The sequence below is a fragment of the Myotis myotis genome, unplaced genomic scaffold, assembly GCF_014108235.1.
Source record: "Myotis myotis isolate mMyoMyo1 unplaced genomic scaffold, mMyoMyo1.p scaffold_m19_p_20, whole genome shotgun sequence".
In the NCBI taxonomy this organism is placed as follows: domain Eukaryota; kingdom Metazoa; phylum Chordata; class Mammalia; order Chiroptera; family Vespertilionidae; genus Myotis; species Myotis myotis.
This window is the reverse complement of record NW_023416325.1, coordinates 4,914,179-4,935,925: the sequence shown is the minus strand read 5'-3', so window position 1 is coordinate 4,935,925 and position 21,747 is coordinate 4,914,179. Positions and strand designations below refer to the sequence as shown.

General features: G+C 60.8%; 1 protein-coding gene across 2 annotated transcripts; it reads right to left on the bottom strand.

Annotated features, from left to right (window-relative positions):
* Nucleotides 1-245: 245 nt before the first annotated feature.
* B3GAT1 (beta-1,3-glucuronyltransferase 1) lies at nt 246-21,362 on the bottom strand. 2 transcript variants are annotated; one of them, XM_036354362.1, is made up of 7 exons: nt 21,096-21,362; nt 7,696-7,807; nt 7,396-7,542; nt 5,050-5,558; nt 4,206-4,502; nt 3,298-3,398; nt 246-2,157 (listed from the first exon to the last, which is right to left on the bottom strand). In XM_036354362.1, exons 3-6 carry the CDS (start codon nt 7,505-7,507, stop codon nt 3,312-3,314), a joined length of 1,005 nt encoding a protein of 334 aa, XP_036210255.1. In that variant the 5' UTR covers nt 7,508-7,542; nt 7,696-7,807; nt 21,096-21,362; the 3' UTR covers nt 246-2,157; nt 3,298-3,311. The 2 variants fall into 2 exon arrangements, with proteins under 2 accessions (XP_036210255.1, XP_036210254.1); XM_036354361.1 differs by having other exon boundaries at nt 7,713-7,807.
* Nucleotides 21,363-21,747: the final 385 nt, after the last annotated feature.

Here is a 21,747-nt window from a genome sequence, read left to right as displayed (position 1 = left end):
AAAGAAGGAAGCTGCAGTCCTCCAGGACTACAGTGATAAATAAACCCACATGCAGCTACAGTGGGGCCTTGACTTACGAGTGTCCCGACTAACGAGTTTTTCGAGATACGAGCCGTCTCTCTCTCGGCCGATTTTTTGCTTTGAGTTGCGAGCTAAAATTCGGGTCACGAGCCAGCTTCAGATGCCCCACCGCTAGTTGGCGCAGCGAACGTCACAGTGAACACCACAACATCAGCCCAGCATCACGTGTCTCATTCACTTTTTGATTTGACATACGAGTGATTTGAGTTACGAGCTCTGTCACGGAACGAATTAAACTCGTAAGTCAAGGCCCCACTGTACTAGAGGACATGGGGCGAAAACATGTCCTGCCAAACAAAGTAATACAGGAGAGGCAGCAAGAGAAAATGCCTCGTTCTGTTCCGTATCAATTTCCTGAAGATGAGCCCTGGGTTGTTTCTGGGTTATTTTGGTGTTTTGTTTTGTTTGTTTTGTTTTTGGCTGAGAAGGTAGCCGTAGACCAGCCAAGCTCACCTGAGCACAGGGCTGGGGGGCAGTGGAATGCCTGGGCCTGGATTCACGCATTTGATGGCCGCCTGTGTCCACCTCGTCCCTTCTCTCCCACACCACGCCACGTGATGCCGAGAGCTTGATTTCCAGAGCAACCATTGACTATGTAAGAGGTTGGGGGGCTGTCCTACAAGGTGGCTCAGGGTTCCCAGGGATAAGATCCCATTGGGTGGGCTCGTGACTACGTGGAAAATTGCGTCTGTTTCAAAACAGGCAACCGATGCTATATTTTTTGAATGTTTAGGTTGCTGGACTAAGTCCAATCCCCTCCCTCCCCCCCCCAATGACCCTCTCCTCCAGGAGTGGGTTCTCTGTGGTCCTCAGACTGGTCCTGCGAGTTTAAATGAAGTGTTAGCGGTTAAAAAATAAAACCCCTTCCGTAGGCTCAAGTCTTTCCGTTTCCCTCCACGCGAGAGGAAAATTGTGCTTCCGACTTTCAGGAGCATGAGGAGTGGGATCGCCACCAGAGGGCGCTGTCGCCAGCCAGAAAGCCAGGGGCCTGTCCGGCGGCGGGAGAGCCGGACACACGCCCCCTGGCGGAGGGAGCTGCCAGCGCATGCACTGTTCTCGGGCGGCTGGCTCTGCAGGCTCCCCACCTGGGGAGAAGGGAGATTTTTCTTTCCCACGTTGTGTTTAAAATAGAATTATTTCCAACGTCGTGTGTGCTCGGGTATCCTTTCCCCTCTGTGTCCAAATGATCTCGGTCTCTTGCCCATAAATATCTCTGCTAACGCAGTCCCCCTCCTGCCCCCAAACCAGGGGCAGGAAGGAGGCTTGGAATTGCCCCCACCTCTCTGCCCCTGAGGTCTGTGGCTCTCAAGGGCTTCAGGAAGAGGGCTCCTGCCCTCCCCGTCCTGGCCCAGGCAAAGGTCCCTGGCGCCCAGTGGGCGTGGGGGTGGCAGCATGGGGGACGGGCCCACGTGGTCGTGGTCCAGGCCAGCCCGTGGCCTGTGCTGGCTTGAGGCCCATCTGCTTCTCTGTGCTGCAGGGTTGGGGGCCTGGGGGGAGGAAGGAGCTCCTCTCCCACCACAGCCCGGGGCACGGGGGAGCCTGGGGGCTAGGCCTGCTCCCTCCTGCAGGGCTGACCGCTGCTGGGATCAAAGACGGACTTATGCTCTGGAGACAGGGACTAGAGAACAGCCACAGAGACACGTGTACTTGGGAGCAACTCTCCGAGGTGCCCGGGCAGGGCCTGCTGGATGGTGTTCAGAATCCTCTGCCCGGCTGGCCGGTGTGGCTATGCTGGACCCAGGAGCAGGGAGCCAGGAGGGCCACCTCCACGTGACCGCCGAGTCTTTTGCGACGCCCCGCTGTCCGGCATCACTCGGGCCTGGGGTGCGGGAACCTCCGGGGAGGAGGGCGGGGGCCGGGCTGGCAGCGGGGCCCTTCCGCGCTGGGTGGAAGAGAACGACACGTCTGGGGTTTCTGTGCTTTAGGCTCTCCGTCCCTTGTCCTGGCCTCAGGCTGGGCTCTCTGAAGCCCCAGGATAGAAAGGAGGCTGATGGCCATTCGTTTGGAGTTTGCCTTGGAGGACCGTCAGCCACGGGGAGAAGATGGAAGGCAGGATCAGGGTGTGAGAAGAGGCTCCTGTGAAGGGGGGGAGGAGCAATGAGTGAGGCGGGTGTCGGAGCGGCCAGTGTGGCCAAGCTGCTCAACCCTTAGCCCCCAACAGGCCTCACTGAGGAGCCGCCTGGCCCAGCGGCCAGGTCCTCCGTGGCACCCTTGCGGTGAGGTGTGTGAGGGCAGGAGGCAGGGAGCTGGGCTCTGTACTGATGGCTCTCGGCGGCACTGGCCCAGATGATGTCTTAAGTTCGGGGGACAAAACAGGCAGACTGACACCCTGGGGTCCCTGATGCACTGGGGACTTGCAAACGTGACACAGAAGCTGACACTGAACTCTGGGCTGGCGTCCAGCTGTGTCCATTGTCAGCTCCCGCCTCCGGGATGACATCCTAGAAACACACGCCCAGAGGAAGTTCCTGGCGTGACCAGTCACCCGGCCCAATTCATCTCATGGAGCTTTTCCTGAACATCATCCCTTTGCCTCTAAAACGTAGGCAGACCCCGAGGCCCACATCCATAGAGGACGTTAAAGACTGAAATAGCAACAGCAACGCCTACAGAGGACGTAGAACATGCCGGAGCCTGTTCTCGGGGCCCCCAACAACCCATTTTACAGACGAAGAAACGGAAGCCTAGAGCAAGGAAGGTGAAACCATGAAAGTGGAAGGCCAGGCGCTGAACCAGGCTCTGCGACAAGTTTCACCATGGCACTCCCCCCCCCCCCCCACGGTCACGACTTGGGGACACATGGGCATGCGCGATGAGGGGAAGGCAGTGGTGAGGGTCCTCGTCACGGCGGCAAAGAGGAATCCACAGAAAGAGCCTGGAGCGAGCACACGGCAGTGCCTGCTATGGGACAGGTGTCATGGCCAGAATAATGGTGGTGACCAGGCAACGTCTGGAAGGAGGGGCCCCCCAAGGGTGGCGAGAGGGCCCAGCTGTGTGGGAGAGGCTGGCTCTCGCTAATTTCCAGACAGGGCAAGGGGGAGGGGAAGGGGAAGGGAAGGAGAGGACAAGGGGACACCAGCTCGGCCTCTTCCCCTCATGCTGGCATTTCCCTGTCCTCCCACAATGGAAGACCGAGAGGAAGTCTTGGCAGATGGATTCTGGGTCCACACCAGGTATGGGCCTGCCCCGTGCGCCGCGGCCCTCGGCCGGCCGTACCTGCGTCCCGGGGCTCAGATCTCCACCGTGGGGTCCGTGAAGCCCTTTTTGCCCTCGTTCACCAGCACGGGCTTCTCCGTCCGCGTGTGCCAGACCAGGATCTGCGTGTCCAGAGACGGGAGACACCATGGAACAGGCCCCCTGGCCTCCCCCTGCCACCTCCTGCTCCCGCCCAGACCCTACAAGTATAGCCCCTGCCCCTCCCATTCTGCCCCCGTTCCATCAGGACGTTCTCCAATGTTCTTTATTTCTACCAACGCCTCCCTCTTGCTGTTTGTACATAGGGTGCATTCAAAATAGCTGTTGGGAACAGAGTGTGCACAACTACAGAAAAAATAGACAAACCCGAAGACTCCTCTTGCTTCTTATGCTCTCCTGCATTTCCTTTTTTAAAATATATACTGTCTTTATTGATTTTAGAGAGAATCATCGATCGGCTGCCTCCTGCACGCACCCTGACCAGGGACTGAGCTGCAACCTGGGCATGTGCCCTGACCGGGAATCAAACCGGTGACCTTTCAGTGCACGGGACGACCTTCAACCCACTGAGCCCCACAGCCCAGGGCTCCCTGGAGAGGGAGAAGGTTGTTCAGGAGCCTTCAGCTCAGCCAGGTGACCGCCCAGGCCCTCACTGCAGAAGCTCAAACTAGGAAGTGTGTGTGCGTGTGCCTGTGCGTGTGCGTGTGCCTGTGCGTGTGCGTGTGTGTGTGCACATGCATTTGTCCATGTGTGCACACATGAACATGTAATTGCAGGGAGGCCGTGAAGCCCAGCTCTTCTGCGGCGCGGGAGGGGACACACCTGGCTCGGCCTCACCGGTCACCACCCTCCCCATCTCCTGCTGGACTTCAGTGTGGCTGCCGCATGGGTGACAAACTGCCTTCAGGGCCGTTGTTCCCGGGGCGTACCTTGGTGCAGTTGGCGGCCTTGGGCTCCAGGTCGCTGAGGGTGACCAGCTCCCGGAGGAGGCTGCTTTCCTGGTAGCCCCCCTTCACGCCGCGCAGCTTGAAGTAGGCCTGGCTGCGCTGCAGGATGAGCCGCAGGTTGACCGCGAACCCGGCCATGTCTATGGCAAAGGGCCGGTGGGGGTCGAACACCGTCTTCCAGCCGACCACCTTCCCGGCCGCGTTGACCCGCGGGGCCTCGTACCGCAGGCCCCCGACGAAGGCCACGGGCCACACGGACACCCTCCGCGTGCTGCGCATCTGCAGGGGACACAGAGTCAGGCCCCGGAGTGCCGAGGGGAGTGATGCCCGTCCCCGCGGAAGGCGACGTCACCCATGCACGCTGGGCTCACGGGTCATCAGAGGCCGCGTCGGGGCGCAGCTGGGCACCTGCAGGGACCCTGACCCCCCCACCGGACGACCCTCCCTCCTATTCACCCACCGGCTGCCACTTTCTTGCTAAGAAACCTCTCTTTCCAATTTAGAGTCTGACCCTCCTCTCTGCCCCCGCAAACTACCTTGACTCGCAAACCCCCAGGACAGGACCGGACAGCGAGCCGCTGAGGCAGGGCTGTGGTCCTGCGGCTCCAAGCACCCGTCGCCTTTAACCAGGGGACCGCTGCGGCCACGGTCGGCTCTCCGTCCCTTGTCCGGCCCCTGCAGGCTGCACCGCCTCCAGCCTGGCCCGGCCTGCGACCTCTCTGTGCGCCCCTCCCCAAAGGGCCGCGGTGGGAGCATCTCCCATTTCCCACGCCACCCCGCGTCCTCCCCCCCTCCCCCGCCTCCACCTCCGCCCGGTGGCCCTGACCTCCTCGAAGAGCTCCAGGCTGTAGGTGTTGTCGTCGTCGGCGAAGTACACCACGCCCGGCTGGCTGGCGTTGCGCGGGAAGGTCTCCCGCAGCCAGCGCAGGGCCAGGTTGCGCTGCATGGTGCCGCGCGGGATGCGCGGGTCGCGGGCGTCGCCGCGCAGCTTGTAGTTGCGGGGCGTCTCCACGTGCAGGTGCGTGTAGTTGAGGCCGGAGTCGCGCAGCAGGCGCGTGGCCAGCGGCGTGCGGTGCGGCGCGTCCTCCACCAGCAGCCAGTGCAGGTTGGGCACGTGCAGCAGCGTGTTGGCCAGGCGCGTGAGCTCGGCCTTCTGCACCGGGCGGCTGTAGGTGGGCGTCACCACGTGGATGGTGGGCAGCGTGTCGGACCACGGCGGCGGCCGCGTGTACACGTACTCGGTGCGCACCACCTCCACGATGTCGCGGTCGGACATGCAGTACTCCCTGGGGTCCGCGCCGGGCGGGGCGGGGCGCCGGGGGTCTCCGCCGTCATCTGCAGGGGAGGGGGGGTGGGGACAGGCAGTGTGGGGACCGAGCGGGCCCTGGCCTCGGGCACTGGGCGGGATGCGCCCATCTGCCTGGTCAAACCTGCCCTCTGCTCCCAGGAGAGCCATCAGACCCCTGCCTAGCGCTGTCTGTCTCCCCACTTTCCTAGCCCCGACTCCCCACACAGCAGAGGGGACCTCGGCCCCCTTCTCCAGGAGGCAACCCTGTAGCTATTTGGATGCCGCCGGCCAGGTCCAAGGCTGCACCTCCAGTTCCTTTATTTGTTGGGTTTTATGTGACCACTCTGGCTCCCTCCTCACCTGGCCGGAAGCATCCAGAACCGCTGGGACCCAGCAGGGCCAGAGTGTAACTGTGCGGAGCAGCGGCTTCAGCCTGTGGCTCCTGGCTATGGCCTGCGTCCTAGTCACTTGGGGTGATGGCTGCCTGAGTCTCAGTCACTTAGGGTGATGGCTACATGTGGATTCCCAGGCCCCACCTCGGCCCTTGTCCTCCTTCACACCGAGATGGGGCGGGTGCCTCCGTGTTTATCTCGCTCCCCGTGTCATACTGTGCGCACGTCGGTGGGAGAACTGCTGCCCTCGAGTGTGAGTCTGTGGGTGCACGGAATGCACAGGGGGGAAGAGCTTGACAGCAGACTGAAGGCATGGGGGGGGGCAGGTCAGATGTGGGACACATGGAAGGTTTGGGGTGTAGGAACCCCCAGTGTCAGAGGGAAAGGCAGCCCGTGGAGGGGGAAGCTGGGGACTCAGAGCCCAGTTCTCCTGCGGGTGCTTCCTGGGACTTTTCCTCGGGCTGGGTCACTAGGTCAGGCGAGGTCAGGGCTGCCCACCTGATGCCCTTGTAATTAGCTAGTTATTCGTAACAGGAAAGGAGCAAACGGAAGGCCAACCAGTATAGGCATGGCATCTGGGCAGCTTCCCCAGGAAGTTGCAGCTTTACATGCCCCCAGGCCCGGCAAAGGGGAGGTAGACGCATGCCCAGTAAAGCTGGGGGCACTAGGGAAGGTGCTGACTGTCAGCCACGCCTGGGAGCAGAGGTCATTGGCCAGAATGGGCGTGGCCACTGCCAGCGGGAAGATTTTGTGTACTTAATTCCCTGAACAAAGAAGCGCGCTCTCTTGGTCTCCTCCTCTGCTTTGGGGGAGTGTCGTTGCAGGGGGCGCGCTCTCCTGGCTCCCCGCATTCGCCCACATGGCCCTCGGCCCTGTGCACCCCACCCGCAGTGGACGGATGGACTGCAGTCAGCCTGCAGCGGAAGCTCTGGACACTGGCTCTGCTTCTAGCCACCCCCCACTGGCACGCCTTCCAGGACTGGGCGAAGGGGGATGGGACTTTGGAAACCCAGCGATGGGGAATTCCATGCAAATAAAAAACACTTCTCCTCCTGGGCCAGTCTCAGAAAGTATCCTTAAGGACCCCACCCCCAGCACTCAGTGGGGAAAGGGACCCCCCCCTCACTTGCACACATAACATAACTAGGAAAAGAGGGGTGAAGACTATACTCCTCTTGAGTTTTTAAAACACAACACAGGCCGGGGACCCTCTTCATCCATCCCTCTCCCCGCACTGAGGCCGAGTGCTCCCAATCCTTGCCATCCTGGAATCAGACGCCGAGTTCTGCGCACCTGAGTGTGTGTGTGTGTGTGTGTGTGAGCATTCACCTGATTCCCAAAGGGGCCAAGACCCCTACAAGGGTCAGGTCGTTGGCCTGCATCCTCCTTATGGCTCCTCCCAGCTGCCTGGTAGGTGGACATGAGAACTCCCCCAGCATGGGCTGTGCTCACTCTGGTTCCTGACACCCGGCCGGCCGGGGCGGGGGCTCACCCTTGTGCGCGGTGAGCAGGGGCGCGATGGTGCTCTGGTGCCAGACGGTGACGAGCAGCGTCCAGGGCAGCACGATGAGGATGATGGCAAGGATGTCCCGTCTCTTCGGCATCTCCAAGGCTGGCTGGGCCCACAGCTCCTCATTACCTGAGCGGCGGCAAGGTCCGGAGGTGACAGATGACGGCGCCAGGGGCGGGGGCAGCACGCAGGGATGAGCACAGGGGAGAAGAGAACAGGAATGGGCCGGACAGGCCAGGCACGGGGACGGCAGAGAAGCCGATGCTGGCTAGCGGGTCTTACCAGCGCTCACAACCCACCCATTGCGAAAGCAGGTTTGCAGAGTCCAGCTCGGCCAGAGTTTCAGAAGGGGTGGCGGCTCAGGGCACAGTCAGGAACCCTGCCAAGTGCATACCTGCAAGAGAGTGCAGAAGAGGATGGCCAGAGACCTGGGCGGGGACGGCATCCAGGAGGGCCAGGCCCGGCCCTGGCTTGTCGTGTGGAGCCCGGACTGCCTTCTCCCGGGGGGGTCCGCAGGGAGCAGAGGTTAAGGGCACAGACTTCAGACACACCTGCATTGGTTTAAATCAGCCGTGGGCAAACTACGGCCCGCGGGCCGGATCCGGCCCGTTTGAAATGAATAAAACTAAAAAAAAAAAAGACCGTACCCTTTTATGTAATGATGTTTACTTTGAATTTATATTAGTTCACACAAACACTCCATCCATGCTTTTGTTCCGGCCCTCCGGTCCAGTTTAAGAACCCATTGTGGCCCTCGAGTCAAAAAGTTTGCCCACCCCTGGTTTAAACACTGAACTCTGCCAACAACAAGCTGTTATTCCTTTGCCAAGTCACGGCAACAGTCCGTGCCAGTTTTCTCACCTGTGAAATGGGTACTTTACAAGGTGGTTCTGAGAATTAAACAAGTCAGCGCCCCTAGAGTCCTGAGGACGGTGCCTGGATAAAGGGGGGAAGCCCTGGGGTGTAATGAAGCAGTGACCTTATGCCACACCCCTAGCCGCAGTCCCCAACTCCAAGACCACTGAAGGGGCTGTAAATGGACTGGTCAAGGTCTCCGTTTGGCTGGCTGAGCTCAGGCCATTTGATGGACAGGGGAGCGTCTAAAAGGCCTGGCTGGGAGATTGCCTCTGGGTCCTCCGTGGCTCCAATGGAGCTTTTTCAAATGCCCTTTATCTTGGGGAGGGCCCTAAGTTCTGGGTGGAGAAAGCCAGGCAAGGTGAGCTGTGTGCGATTCGGCGAATTCGGCCTGCACGCCCAGCTTCTGTGGCACACACATAGCCGCCCGCACGCTTCCTCTGGGCAGCCTCCTCATTCCACGCCTCTACCTCTGGCACTCGCTCAACCTCCCGCTCGTCTGCTGGGCTGTTGTTAGTAACAACAGCTGTGAGATGGCACCTATGGTGTCCGGAGGTGACGCTGGGCAGTTCCTGTTCAGCATCACAACAACCCCGGGTGCTCCGCGCTGTCCTTACAGCTGTTTCACGTGGGAAATGCACCAGTGGCTTGCCCAAGGCAAACGCCAGGACATGCAGACGTAAACCCAGGCCCTTCGGTCTCCTGCAACCAGGGGCATGGGGAGGCAGCGTCCAGGCCCCCGAGCCCCCAAATCTGATCAGGCGTAGATGGGGTGAGCCCTGGCATAGAGCCACCCTCCCCTAGGAAAGCCGCCCCTGCTGCTGTCCCAGCACCTTCCAGAAGGGGGGAGGGAGCCAGGGGGAGGCCAGGATGCAGGGGGCTGTTCTGGTCAAGACATCTATGCAAGGAAAGGGAGGGGGGATGAGGGAGGGAAACTCTAAAAATAAACTTAGCAATAAACCCAGTTGTGCATTAATTACTCTGGAAGCCATTACGGCCTGAAAATCCCATAACTTTAATGGAGGCGATTATAAGCATCGTAGCAAAATCGTGGAGCTAATTACCAGGTGGTTATTCAGCAGAACAGCCGGAGCCCCAGTCTCAGAGAAAGCCAGCTGGCCAGCAGGGGTGAGTTTATGGGAAATGGGGCCTGAGCCTGGCGGCGGGGTGCAGGGGTAGGTCCTGGGGGAGCCTAGGGCTGTGGGGGCTCTGGGAGGGCGTGACCTGGGGGATGGGAAGTTGGAGAGGGGGGAGGGGCACTGGGGCAGGGGCAAGGGGACCTGTGGGAGGGCCTGGGGCAGGGGGGAGGCTGCACCTACCCCGACCTCAGCTCTGAGATGAGGCTGCGAGGATGCCTAGGTCAGGGTCGGCAAACTGCGGCTTGGGAGCCACATGCGGCTCTTTGGCCCCTTGACTGTGGCTCTTCCACAAAATACTGGCTCTTCCACAAAATACCGACTTCTGCGCATGGGCCACGAAGTTTCAATCGCACTGTACGTGCGCGCCCGCACGTGGTATTTTGTGGAAGAGCCACACTCAAGGGGCCAAAGAGCCGCATGTGGCTCGCGAGCCGCAGCTTGCCGACCACTGAGCTGGGGCATCACAGCCTTTTTCTCCCCGGGCCTTGGAGGAAGGGTGGCAGCTTGCCTGTGGCCGCAGGCTCAGCCCTGCAGACTGCACCCACATAGACCCTGCAGGCTGCACCCACATAGACCCTTTTGGGCATGTATTCAGGTACACGTGTGTGTGTGTGTGTGTGTGTGTGTGTGATGGTCAGTAACAAACAGGCTCCGAAGCCATCCAGACACATGTCTCTGACATGATAAAGCCGTGCTAGCAAACACGTTGGGAGCAGTAGTGAGTTGGTTGAAGGAGTCTGCTATAAAGTGAAGAGTCCCTCCAAACAGCGCACCCCTGTGATGCTTGTTTCAACGTACGCAGTCTTTAAAGAGGCAAGAGTTTCCGCATGTTGCACTACCCGAGGCCATTTTCCCTGGAATCCTCACCACTCCTTGCTGGCTGCTCTCAGCACTCCCGAGGAGGGTAATTTGGGGGGGAATTTCGGGTGTTCCTGGCCTTACCCCCCACAGTGCACCCTCCGACCTCTTTGTTGATTTCGTGAAAGTGACCCAGGGCCTGCAGGACACTTGGTGTGCCATCTGCATGCACTATCCTTGAGCATTTTTATGACTTTTCCCACCTATCTCCACCTACTTAGAAGAATTCTTTTCCCAGACTCACCTTATGGGAGTCTTTTGAGAACACTCAACTTAGTTTTCATAGAAACAACATATTTCTCTCTTTCCAGCCCACGTTTTGTGGTTTGATACTATTCTGCGGTGAGGATCACAAGCATGGCCTTAAAAAACGGGTTGGGAACTAACATGAGGGACCCTGGGACTCCAGGCCAGCCTGGGACTCAGCTGGTGTGAGCAGGGGCGGCCCCTAGAGGGGAGAGGCAGCATTACAGGGGCCCAGAGGATGAAATGGATCCGGTCAGTGTGCTGCCCTGGGTCCAGCTGGTTGGGGGAGCTTATGCTGTGCCTGTGAAGGAAGAAAGCTGCCCTCCCTCATCTGAGCGCCTGCATCCTGGGGTGGATGGGACAGACACTGAAGCCTCTTCGCGCAGGCGCAAGCCAGGGCTCCACTGTTCAGCCCAGGAGGGGTGAGGATGGGGAGGGGGCTGGGCCAGGCACCAGCCTTCTGGGCATGGGGTCAGGGAGGTGACAACAGGCGGCAGAAGGAGGGGACATTTTAAAAGAAGATGCAGGACGGAGTCAAGGCTCCAGCTCCAGCTTGGGACAGTTCTCCGGGCGAAGGGAGGTGTGGATTTGCCCCAGAGATCCCCAGGAACTCCTACATGGATCAAGGGATTAGTATCGATTCTTCTGCCTCTGCTCAGGAAAAGCCCCGTGCCAGAGCTAATCAGCTCCTGGGCCAGTCAATCCATACTTCATTAACCCGGCCCTGTCCTCCCACAACCTGGCCACCGTACCTGCACCCCAGTCTGGCCCTGGCTTCAGCCAGGAGCTCCTGCTGGGCCTGCAGGGCACGGGCTTGGGGGCTTGGCCTCTCTCCACTCACCAATCCCCCAGCGTCCTGCTCAATTCCTCTTCCCCCACCCCCATCAGCTGGAGGGGAAGGGAGAGCAGGGGACAGGGATCCAATAGCTCCCTCCACTCCAAGAAGTGAAGTGAGGTCTGCGAGGGATGCTTAGTCGGAATGGCGGGCCTTCTCTGTGACATCCCGGTGCTGGGCCAGCAGGGTTCATTTTCTCCAAACTGCCCGGTCCTTTCGTCTTCACGACAGCCCGGTGAGGCAAGCAGGCAGTCTCCTTTCACAGCTGGGGAAACTGAGGCTTAGAAGGGCTGCGTGACCAGCTCCAGGTCTGGAGGCCATCTCTGCCGGGGCTGCTCAGGCTCGGCCTTTGGACTCTGAATTGGTGCAACCCCATCTCACGCTGCCTCCCCCACTGCAGAGCCAGCACATGGGCTCCCAGGCCACCCTCAGGGCCAGGCTCCCTGAGCCTGTTGGGCCTGTGCGCTCTGCCAGCTGGTGCCAGGCAGAGGGCTCCAGGGAGGGGCTCCCACCTGCTCTCAGGGTGCAGCACGGATGGAGAGAAAGGCCAGGCCCTGGCGAGGTCCACATCCCGCCTCTTGGCCTGGCCACTGCCGGCTCTCACTCCCGGCTACTTCTGATGGGAAGGGCGGCAGCTTCTGTTCATGGGCATCAGTACTGCACCAGAAGCTGCTGTGATTACCAACGTGGAAAGGGCCTGGAGGGACCTGCCTGGCCTGGTGCCCTCTACGTCCCCGGCTGAGCTTTGGCTGCCTTCCAGAAGGCAGGACGGAAGCCAAAGACCCCCCAAAGTCCCATTTCACTCCCAAAAGGAGAGGCAGTGAGGAAGGGTGGCGGGATACTCAGAAGGGACCCCTTCCTGTCTCAGGGACTCATGTTGGCCCTATTCGGCCTCCGTTTCCCCATAGCCAGTGTGGAGCTGTTAGGCCTCGTTCACCGTCTGGCAAACTCCAGGATGACCTTGAAGTCAACACGGCTCAGTTTCCTTATCTGTGACTCTTACCGGCTATTTTGGGGATCAAATGAGGGAAACATCTAGTTTGAGGCCTGGCACCCAATTAGCACGAAACAGGCTCGCTAATGTAAAATAGGACAGCGGTTCCAACAACCTCCACCTGGCTTTAAAATTCAGCTGAGTCCAAGCGCCGGGAGGAGAGGGGCGGGAGAGGGCACTTCGGCTCCTTCCTGGTGGGTCCGCACTCACGGCCTCCGGGGCAGGTTCCTCTCTCCAAGGGTGAGGCTATGCCGAGGTCGGACTCCGTGGAAAGCAGGTACGTTGGCACGTGGCAGCGCGCTAAACTGGGTGTGTGTCTGCTGTGGCCAAGGCACCAGAGAAGGGAGATTTCCCGCATGTGGGGAGGCCAAGGCCCTGAGAGGGGGACTCTGGCCCGCTCCCCCTGCCCAGCTCAGATCTTCAGGCCCAGCTGCTGCCCACTGACTGGCACTCCACTGTGGCCCCAGCACAGCCCCCTGGGGGGGCACTGACTGTCCCCCCTTTTTACAGATCTGGAAACCAGCTGGGGACTGCAAGGTTTTGCCCCAGGCAGACAGCCTGGGCCTGCCCGTGTTGGGATACCTCCTGCCCTCCCTGCCTCTGCCCATTAGTCCTGTGTCTCGGCTCAAAGACTGGTGCTCAGAGAAGGAATGGGCGGGGGCGGGGGGGGGGGCGGTTCCGAAGGTCAGGTGTCATCTTTCCTGACCCCAGAGCTGTCAGAGCATGGAGTTTCTCCTCTCCTGGCCTTGGGGCTGAGAGCCTGCCATCAGCAGGGGGCTAGGCCCTAGCAGTGGTCGGCAAACTGCGGCTCTTTGGCCCCTTGAGTGTGGCTCTTCCACAAAATACCGACTTCTGCCCGTGGGCCACGAAGTTTCAATCGCACTGTACGTGCGCGCCCGCACGTGGTATTTTGTGGAAGAGCCACACTCAAGGGGCCAAAGAGCCTCATGTGGCTCGAGAGCTGCATTTTGCCGACCACTGGGCTAGGGCCACAGACCTAGGGCCTATCATTTCCTGCCCTTTCCCCAGCTCCTCCATCAGCCCTGTTACGTGCAATCAGCTGACCCCACTGCCTGGATGAGACATAGTTAATGAAGGGTGTTGAAGGGGTGGGGGTGGGAAGAGAGCCCAGCCTGAAGGCCTGCGAGCCCAGGGTGGGCAGTGTGCGCCCCCCTGTGAACACGCAGATGTGAAGGCGATGAGTGGAGGCTCCCCACACTCCATCCCCCAGAAGGTAGGTTATACTGACACGGTTTTATAGGCCGTGTATTATATACGACAACAGCAGGGTGGCTGTGGATCGCTGAGATGGAGTTGAATACGCAAAAGCACACGCTGAGGCAGCCTCGCCACAATCACAGGGTTTTCGGGGTCACCCAGGGCTCCGGACCCCGGGGGGTGCTCTGAGAGTAGGGGACAGATTTCCTTCTCCGGGTTCAGGCAGGTAGAGCAGAATGCAGGGGTCACCTGCACCTGGGGTGCTCCGGCCCTCACTGAGCCTCCGCCAGCTGAGTTCCTGCTGGGCCTTTGAGGTGCGCTCATCCGGGGACTGGCTCCAGGGTCCAGGCCCTGAGGATGCCCAGCCAGCACGGGACGGCGAGGGAAGCAACGGAGGCTCATGCCTGACAGCATCCCCTCCAATAAAAAGGGGCTCCTTCCTCTCTGTGCCCCCGAGGCCTGGCACCGGCGTGAACTCTGAGCACGCGGGGAGCTGCTGGGCCCCGATCCTGAGATAGCCCTTGAGTGGGAAGGCGAGTGGGCGGAACCACTGTTATTGGCACCTTTTTGCTCTGGGTCTGGCATGGGCAAACCTGCCAAGCGGATACATGAAATGCGGTTTCTGCGTCCCAACAAATACCGCTCAGCCCGAGGAGGGGAGACAAGCCCGACACGGCCCGCAGCCCGCCTGGACACGCACGGCACGCGCACGCATGGACGGCGCCTGAAGTGGTCGCCCCGGGGAGACGGAGCAGATGGGGGTGACCTGGAGCCGGGCAGCGGAAGGGGCGTTGTTTAACAAGCATCGGGTTTCCAGTGGGCAAGACGGGAGCTCTGGGCGGGGTTGGCTGCCCGACAATAGGAATGTGACTTTACTTAATACCTCTGGACACTTAAAGATGGTTAAGATGGTAATTTCTTTTTTTTACCACAATGAAAAAGAACTGCCACCCAGAGGTCTGGTTAGATCCCCCCAACAATGACGCACCCCTCAGGGCCAGGACACGGGACTGAGGGTCAGAGGTTTCTCTGCAGTGGGGCTGGGATAGACACCTGTGGGTGGTGTCAGCAGGGGGTGAGGGGGGGCTGCTGGGTGCCCTTTCCTGCGGGCTGTCATTTGGGATTGTCCCCACAAGGAAACAGGAGCAGGGCATGCCTAGGGAAGCACCGCCCGAGGGTCCAGGCATGCTGCTAGGCATGAGCGGGACATGGGTGGAGGAGCATGCGTGTGTGTGTGTGTGTGTGTGAGGGGGTGGGGGGATGTGAGATATTCAGCCTGCTGCTGTGTCTCCCAGCCCCAGGCCTGGAACACACACACACACACACACACACACACACTCTCACTCTGGGCCTGGGACACACACACACACACACACACACACTCTCACTCTGGGCCTGGGACACACACACACACACACACACACACACTCTGGGCCATTGGTGTGTCTCCCAGTCCCGGGCCTGGGAGGGTGGAGGCTGAGAACAGAGGGAGAGATTTACGGGCCTGAGAAGAAGTTCATATCGACAAGTGATGAGTTAGGCGAGCAATACTTCAGCTTAAACTCAGAGGCTGACGGAAAAGGAAAATCACACACCCAGAGGCCGTCCATCAACATAAGCAGACGGGTGGCATGAGCCACCGGCTGCCCCGAGCGCGGGTCCGGGCCAGGATGGTCAGCCCCGGGAGCGCTGGCCAGGCTTCCCGGGAACAGGGTTTGTCTTTTGCTCTGTGCTAGGGCCATGAGGGGCAGGGGGAAGCCAGCAACAGCACGGGGGACGGAGGTGGGGGAACAAAATCCATGCCCAGAATGCCCCATGAAGGCGTGTCTCCATCACTGTGCCTCCCGGGGACACAGCTCGAACACCTGGGAGCAGGCACTTACCTCCAGGGCATTGGGACGCTGGTCCTGGGGGCACCCTTGAGAGGATCCGCAAACAACTAATGGGGACCCAGAGGACTTCAGGCCTCAGCGGGGGCCAGGCGACCGCAGAACCCAAGTCCCCAGCCAGCAAGGGCCCGACCGACCGCCACCAGGCTGCAGGCTGCCAGGCAACCCCGGGCAGTGCGCATGGACACTCTACAGCTAACGATCGCTGAGTTAATTAGGCTCTGTGTGTATTTTCAACGAGGGCCTGTGGCCTGAAGGGGCTGACCTTCCATGGGGCCATCAGAGATCCTGTAAGTGGGTTTCCCTGGGCCAGTTGTCGGAGGAAGATAGGGAAGGCCTGCTCAAGCCCAGTGAGAGTGCCCTGGGGCTGTCAGCCTCTTACCCCCCACCCTGACCCCGGGGAGCTGCTCCTGCTGCCCTCTGCCCCTGTGTGTCCTGCCAAGGGGACAGACGGCCGGCGAGAGGGAGGAGCAGGGAGTGGGGAGACGTGGGTCGAATTCTAGAACACGGCACTGACGTGCTGTGTGACCTGAGACAGGAGTGGAGCCTCTCTGAGCACCAGCTTCCTTACCTCTAAGGAGAAGGAAGCAGCCTTGAGGCACAGGATCCTCATTCTGGAACAAGCCTTGCAGGCCAGACGGTCACCTGTGCCCATTCATTAGTGTGTGGTTCCCGATGGCACATTCTCCCCCTCAGACCCACCTCCTCTCCCCTTCTGCCTTCTAGCAACGTGGCTGGTGGGTCTCTTCCTCCTCCTGCCTGCGGCTCCTGCGGCGTTTTGTGGAGAGCTCACCAAGGTAAGGGGTAAGATTCGGGTGCGGAAATGCTCACGTGATTTACGCTCCTCATATCTGGGATGAGGAAACTGAGGTTCTGCAAGATCCCGTCGCACCGTGCGTTGCTGACGCAGCTGAGCCCGGAACCCGGACCAGCCAGCGGATCCCGAAATCCCGCCGGCCAAGCGAGGGCCTTCTCCCTCCCCGCTGCTTCCCTCTGCTGAGCTCAGGGCAGTGGCTCCCTGGCGTTCCCTCCCTCAGAACCAGGGATGGGGTGAGCTCAGGCGAGAGCCCCTCAAGTCCCGCTCCGTCCCCTTCAACGAGATGCTGGTGGTAGCCAGACCTCACTCGCTTCTTTTATTTTGAATGTATGGGGACTTGGGAGGCGCTTTCTGGTGTGAGCAGTTCCAATAAGACAGAATTGCCATTGAATCCACGACAAAGGAGGTGTGACACGTTCCTGGGGGGTGAGTGGCACAGGGGTTATTGTCTGGCTGAATTCCCATCACAGGTGGCGACACGGAGGAAGGGCCAGGGATGGGAACAGGACCACAGATCTTAATTGTGACTGGTTACTGTCGGCCCCAGCCTCCGCTGCCATGCCTGCCATAAACACTTCATAAAGTGTTTATGAAGGAAACTGTTAGATAAATGAATAAAAAAGTTGCTAAGCAAAGCATTTTACTATTTATTGCTGGCTCTGAGTGATGACCATGATTAACCGTCATGACTCATTCCTTCCTCATAAACATCCTATTAGTGTCCCCATTTTAGAGATGAGAAATACGGGAGAGGCTCAGTGATGCCCCCGGCCACAGGGTAGCAGGCGGCAGAGCGGGGGTCTGAGTCCTGGTGGGCTCCGGAATCCACGCTCGCAGCCACCCTGCTCACCCACCGAGAGTCTAGCCCAGCGCTTGTACTAGAACTGTCCGTGGCGCCAGGGATGCTCTGTGCCTGTGCTGCCCAAGAGGGTCGCCGCGAGCCACGTGTGGCTACTGGGCCCTGAAAAGTGGCTGATGGGGCTGAGGGACCGCCCACCCCGGGAGGCAGAGTGGGCCATCCTCCATCTCGTGTTGGGCTCTGATGTTCTGGATAATGAATGGTCCGATGAAGAGCCCGGAATCTTGAGACGAAAGAGGCTCATGACACAGAGGCCGGACTGCTCAGTGGCCTCATTAAGAAGAGAAGTGAAGGAGGGCGGTGAGGAAATGCGCCTGCCGGGGAGGGTCTCAGAACCGGCCCCAAACTCGGGCCTGGTCCCCTCTACTACCAAGGCCATGCCTTCTGTCTCTGCCCCCTGGGCTCCCTCCATCCCTCTCTGCTTCCTGGAGCAACAGTAGGGGCTCACGTTTCCCACCTACAAGGAGAGAGAAACCCCGCTCCTGGTCTAATCCTGAGCCGTGGGACCCACAGCCCTGTGGGCAAGGTTTAGACCCGAATGCAGTCCACTCCTTCCGTCTGGGACTCTCCAGTTTGGGCTTATCTGGCAGAGCCCTAACCCCTGCCAGGCACTTGGCTGGGAGGCTGCGGGCCCTGCTGTCAGCTGGTGTGTGCAGGGAGCGCAGGCTCATTTTAATACTGGCTGGAGCGAAACCTCATTAGAAAAGTAAATTTGCTGGAGCTGCAAAAAAAAAAAAAAGCAACCCACACAGCCCTTCCCAAGCTAAATAGGAAACCTTGACTTTGGATTCTTTGACGCTTTGCTTCCGGCGCTGCCTGCGACACAGTAGGTGCTCAGTCGCTGTCTGTGGGAGGGAGCGGAATGTGTGTGATCTCTGTCCACCTTGACGTCCTTCAGCAAAATAATGAGGGGCCACCGACCTGGGCTCCTTGCAAGTGGCATGAAGTTTGTAGACAAGCGTCGGCTAATCTGTCGGAATAATGACACTCGCCACTAGCTAGACATGAGCCCATGGTTGCTGCTGTCGTCCTGCAAGGGGACACGGAGAGGGTCCCGGTGACAGAGGCGCGCCCCGGGGGGCCTCCAGAAGGCCCAGGGTCTGGAGGTGTGGCGAGCAGGTCAGGTGGGTGGGGTGGCGGGGGAGATGGGAGAGCCTGAAACGAGGCCGGTGGGATGGCCTCTGGGGTTGGCCAGGGGATGGCTACTCCAAATTCTGGAGCCGTCCCGATCTTGGAGGAAGCTGGGAAAGGCTATAAAAAATACATTAAGTTAGCATGCCTCCCGCACTCACCTAACGCAGCCTGGTGAGAGGAGGGTTCCTCCATGTCCAGGCCTTTGGGAACCAGGACTTATTAGTAGAGGCTCAGTGTCTCACTAAGTCTACGCACCCGCCCTGGAAGGAGCTGAGGCAGGGCCCTAGCCTGGCCGGGAGCCTGTGTTCTGCCGAGAACCACTTCCCTGCACCCCCATGCTCTTCGGCAGGGTCCCCGAAGCTCCTCCTGCCTGGAGGCCTGTGGGGGGTGCATGATGGAAGGTTTTCTTTTTCCTTCTTCCCAGATGCTATGTCTTCCTCATCCTGCTGTGTCCCAGGACCGGGAGGGCTTGGGGGTCAAGGCCAGGAGTTGGGAGCCCTTAGCAGTGAGGAGGAGCCTGGGAGAGAAGGTTTCCCCAAAGACCCCCGGTCTCACAGCCTGGCCCCCTCTACCTTCCCTCCAGACCTCCCTCTGAACTACTCCCGCCTTCCTCAGAGCCACGGAGAGAGCTTCTCTAACGAGCCGCCTGCTCCACCCAGAGGGCTCCCTGCCTGGGTGATGACAGCTGATATTGGGGGTCTGGGGAAGGAGGGCAGTGGGCTGATCCCCGATGCACCCCTGGGTGAGCCGGCCTTCTGCCTCTGGACCTCACTCCGTGGCGTTGCTCCGTGAGCGTGCTTCTGTGTCTTTTGTGGGTTGCCTCACACCGGCTCCTCTGCCTGCCTCGGACTCTCAGATTCTTCCTCTTCCTCAGTCCTGTCTCTCTCCCCCTGCCCCCCAGGTCTCAGCAGAGGGGAGCCCTTGGGCATCTCTGTGCCAGCTCATCCTGCTTTTCCAGCCAGACTAAACCAACAGTCTCCCCTCTCCCAGAGCCCGCCCCCCCCCTCCCTCCATGTGCTGAGCCTTCTGCATTTCTCCCACTTGCAAAGCCCCAGCCCCCCTGCTCACCCCGTGCTCCAGGAGCAGTGCAGCCCACCTGGTCCTTTGTAACCCACTGTGGGAGACCCTAGGCCAGCCCCGGGCTAGGCCCCCCGCCCCCAGGCATCTTTCCCCGGAGCCCTGGTCACTGGTCCAGGCTCCAGGCTTGTCACTGCAGCTGTCCCAGGTCGGTGGTTGCCCTACAACAGGCCATCCTGTGCCTGCTCACCCAGAAACCTATATGAACATATCTGACCCGGTACCTATGAGTCCAACATGCCTGAACATGGAGTGAGCCCCAGGCCTCCCCGGGTCCGTACAGAATGGAGCCCAGCAAGCCACTTGGCCCTGGGCTGAATGAGGCACAATCCCACGAACCCTCCCTGTTCCATTAGCCCTAGTAAGGCCTCTTGCTCCCCCCCACAGTGGGTGGAGGGAGTGGCACACAGCTCCAGGCCGCCGGGAGTGCCGGGCATGGACAGGGCAGAGTGGAGAGCCTGAAGGTCTCATGGGAAAGGGTCTTCATATGAAGAAGAGGGAGGACGTGATGTGAACCCAGGAAGGCTCATGCTCACCACTGAGCAGGTTCTGGGAGGACCTGTCTCCATCTCTGTGGTGGCTTTGGGCAGAGGTAGGGAGACGGGAGGTACAGCGGACAAATCTCAGAAAACCGCAGAACAGCTGTCCTGTGAGGCCACGGGTCCCTCAACCCCAGCGACTTAGGAAGTCATGCCTCCCATTTCCACACACACACACAGTCACTTCACTGAGCTACATGCCCGCGGACATCCCCTCCCAACTAATCCTTTTACACAGTGTGGCCATGGAGGGTCCCAGCGGGTACCCCTCCAGACTGGTACCCATGCAGATCGAGTTGCTCCCACCAGCACAGGGCTGGCATCTGTCAGCAAAGGCCACCTTCAACTCCTGGGTATTAGGGGTGCCAAAGCCCTCAGCCCCAGCTTCTGTAAGAATCCATCGAACAGTGTGCGGCTGAGGCTAGGCCTGGCCAGGCGAGGAAGGGGAAGGGGAGGCCAGTCAAGGCCGTGTGTGTGTGTGTGTGTGTGTGTGTGTGTGTGTGTGTGTGTGGTTCTTGACCTCAGCTGCTTGGTACCAGGCTGTCACCCCCTTTCCCTGTCCCCGTGAGATCCGGTGGCTTCCTTCTCCTTGTCTGCCGTGCCTCTCGGCTTCCCCTTCGCAAGTTGCATGCTCTGATTTTGGAGGCATCAGACCTCAGGCCGGAGCCCAGGTGCAGAGGAGAGGGCGGTGAACTTGGTCATGCCTCCGGCCGCCTTGCGACAGTGAAGGGCCCACGGACCCTTTGCCACCCTCGCCAGCCCTCAGCCCCTCCGCCGTCCTGGCAGAGCTGCCCCTGAGCCTCAGAGCCCTTGGGGATGACCCAGGGAGCAGGTGCAGCAGGGGGAGCTGGGCCGGGCTCAGCTGGGCCACCAGGAACCACCTGCTGAGGTGGGAAGGGACCGGCAAGCTAAGAGCCTGGACCAGTTGTTGGAAGGAACTGAGGGCCAGCTCTTCCCTAGACGCGGGGCTGAGCAGGGCAGGCGTGACTCAACCCCGGTTTGTTTGGGAGCTCCTGGGTGGCATTCGGCGGCTCCAGCCCTGGCCCCTCTCAGGCCCCCTTTCCAGCTGTCCCCATTGCGTGTACACACACACACACACACACACACACACACACGCCGGCGCGCGCGCACCCGCGAGGACATGGCGTGGATACTGATGGGGACGCATAAAGGGGCTCTGTGCGCTGCAGCGGCGCCGCGGGGGCCCGCGGGGGTCACTGACCTGAGGCGGCGAGTCCGAGTCCGGATCGTCCCCAGCGCGATTCATTCCGGGCGGTGGCGGCCCCTAAACCCGGGCCCCGGGGCCCCCAGGCTGCTGCTCCGGGCCGCGCGCCCCTCCCTCCCCCGGGGATCTCGGGCTGCAGCCCCCGAGGGCCACTTCATAGCCGCGGGGTCCCAGCCTGCGCCCCGCCGCCCAGCCCGGCTGCTCCTGGGCTCGGCGAGGCGGTGGATGGAGCCGCGAGCGCGGGGGGGGCGCGGGCAGGGCCGGGGGCGGGGGGCGGGAGGGGGGTGGGGAGGGGAGCGGGGAGGGGGCGCGGGGAGCCGGGATGCGCGGCCGCCCAGCCAACCGGGCCGGCTCCGAGTCCCCTCCGTGCGGCTGCGCCGGTGTCACGGCTCTGACAGCGCCTCCCGCCCGCCCCGCCCCCGCTCCTCCTCCCCCCTTTCCCCCCCAGCAGCTCAGGCTGCCGGCGGGACCGCTGATGGTCGGTACCAACCTCGCCAGCTCGGGCGGGGGCGCTAGGAGGAGGCCGCGAGGACCCTCCCCCCGGGATTGGTATCACCTCCCCTCCTACCCCAACGCCCTGCCCGGCGGAGGCGGCTCCAGCTTGGGGCGCGGAAGCCGGGGCTGCGGGCGGGGGCGAGCACAGCCGGGC

Excerpts from the sequence above, each read along its gene's own strand:
- B3GAT1 (XM_036354361.1), bottom strand. Across the intron at positions 5,559-7,395 it reads CCTGCTCACCGCGCACAAGG|ATGACGGCGGAGACCCCCGG; the intron begins GTGAGCCCCCGC and ends CCTCCCCTGCAG. Across the intron at positions 3,399-4,205 it reads AGGCCGCCAACTGCACCAAG|ATCCTGGTCTGGCACACGCG; the intron begins GTACGCCCCGGG and ends CTGGACACGCAG.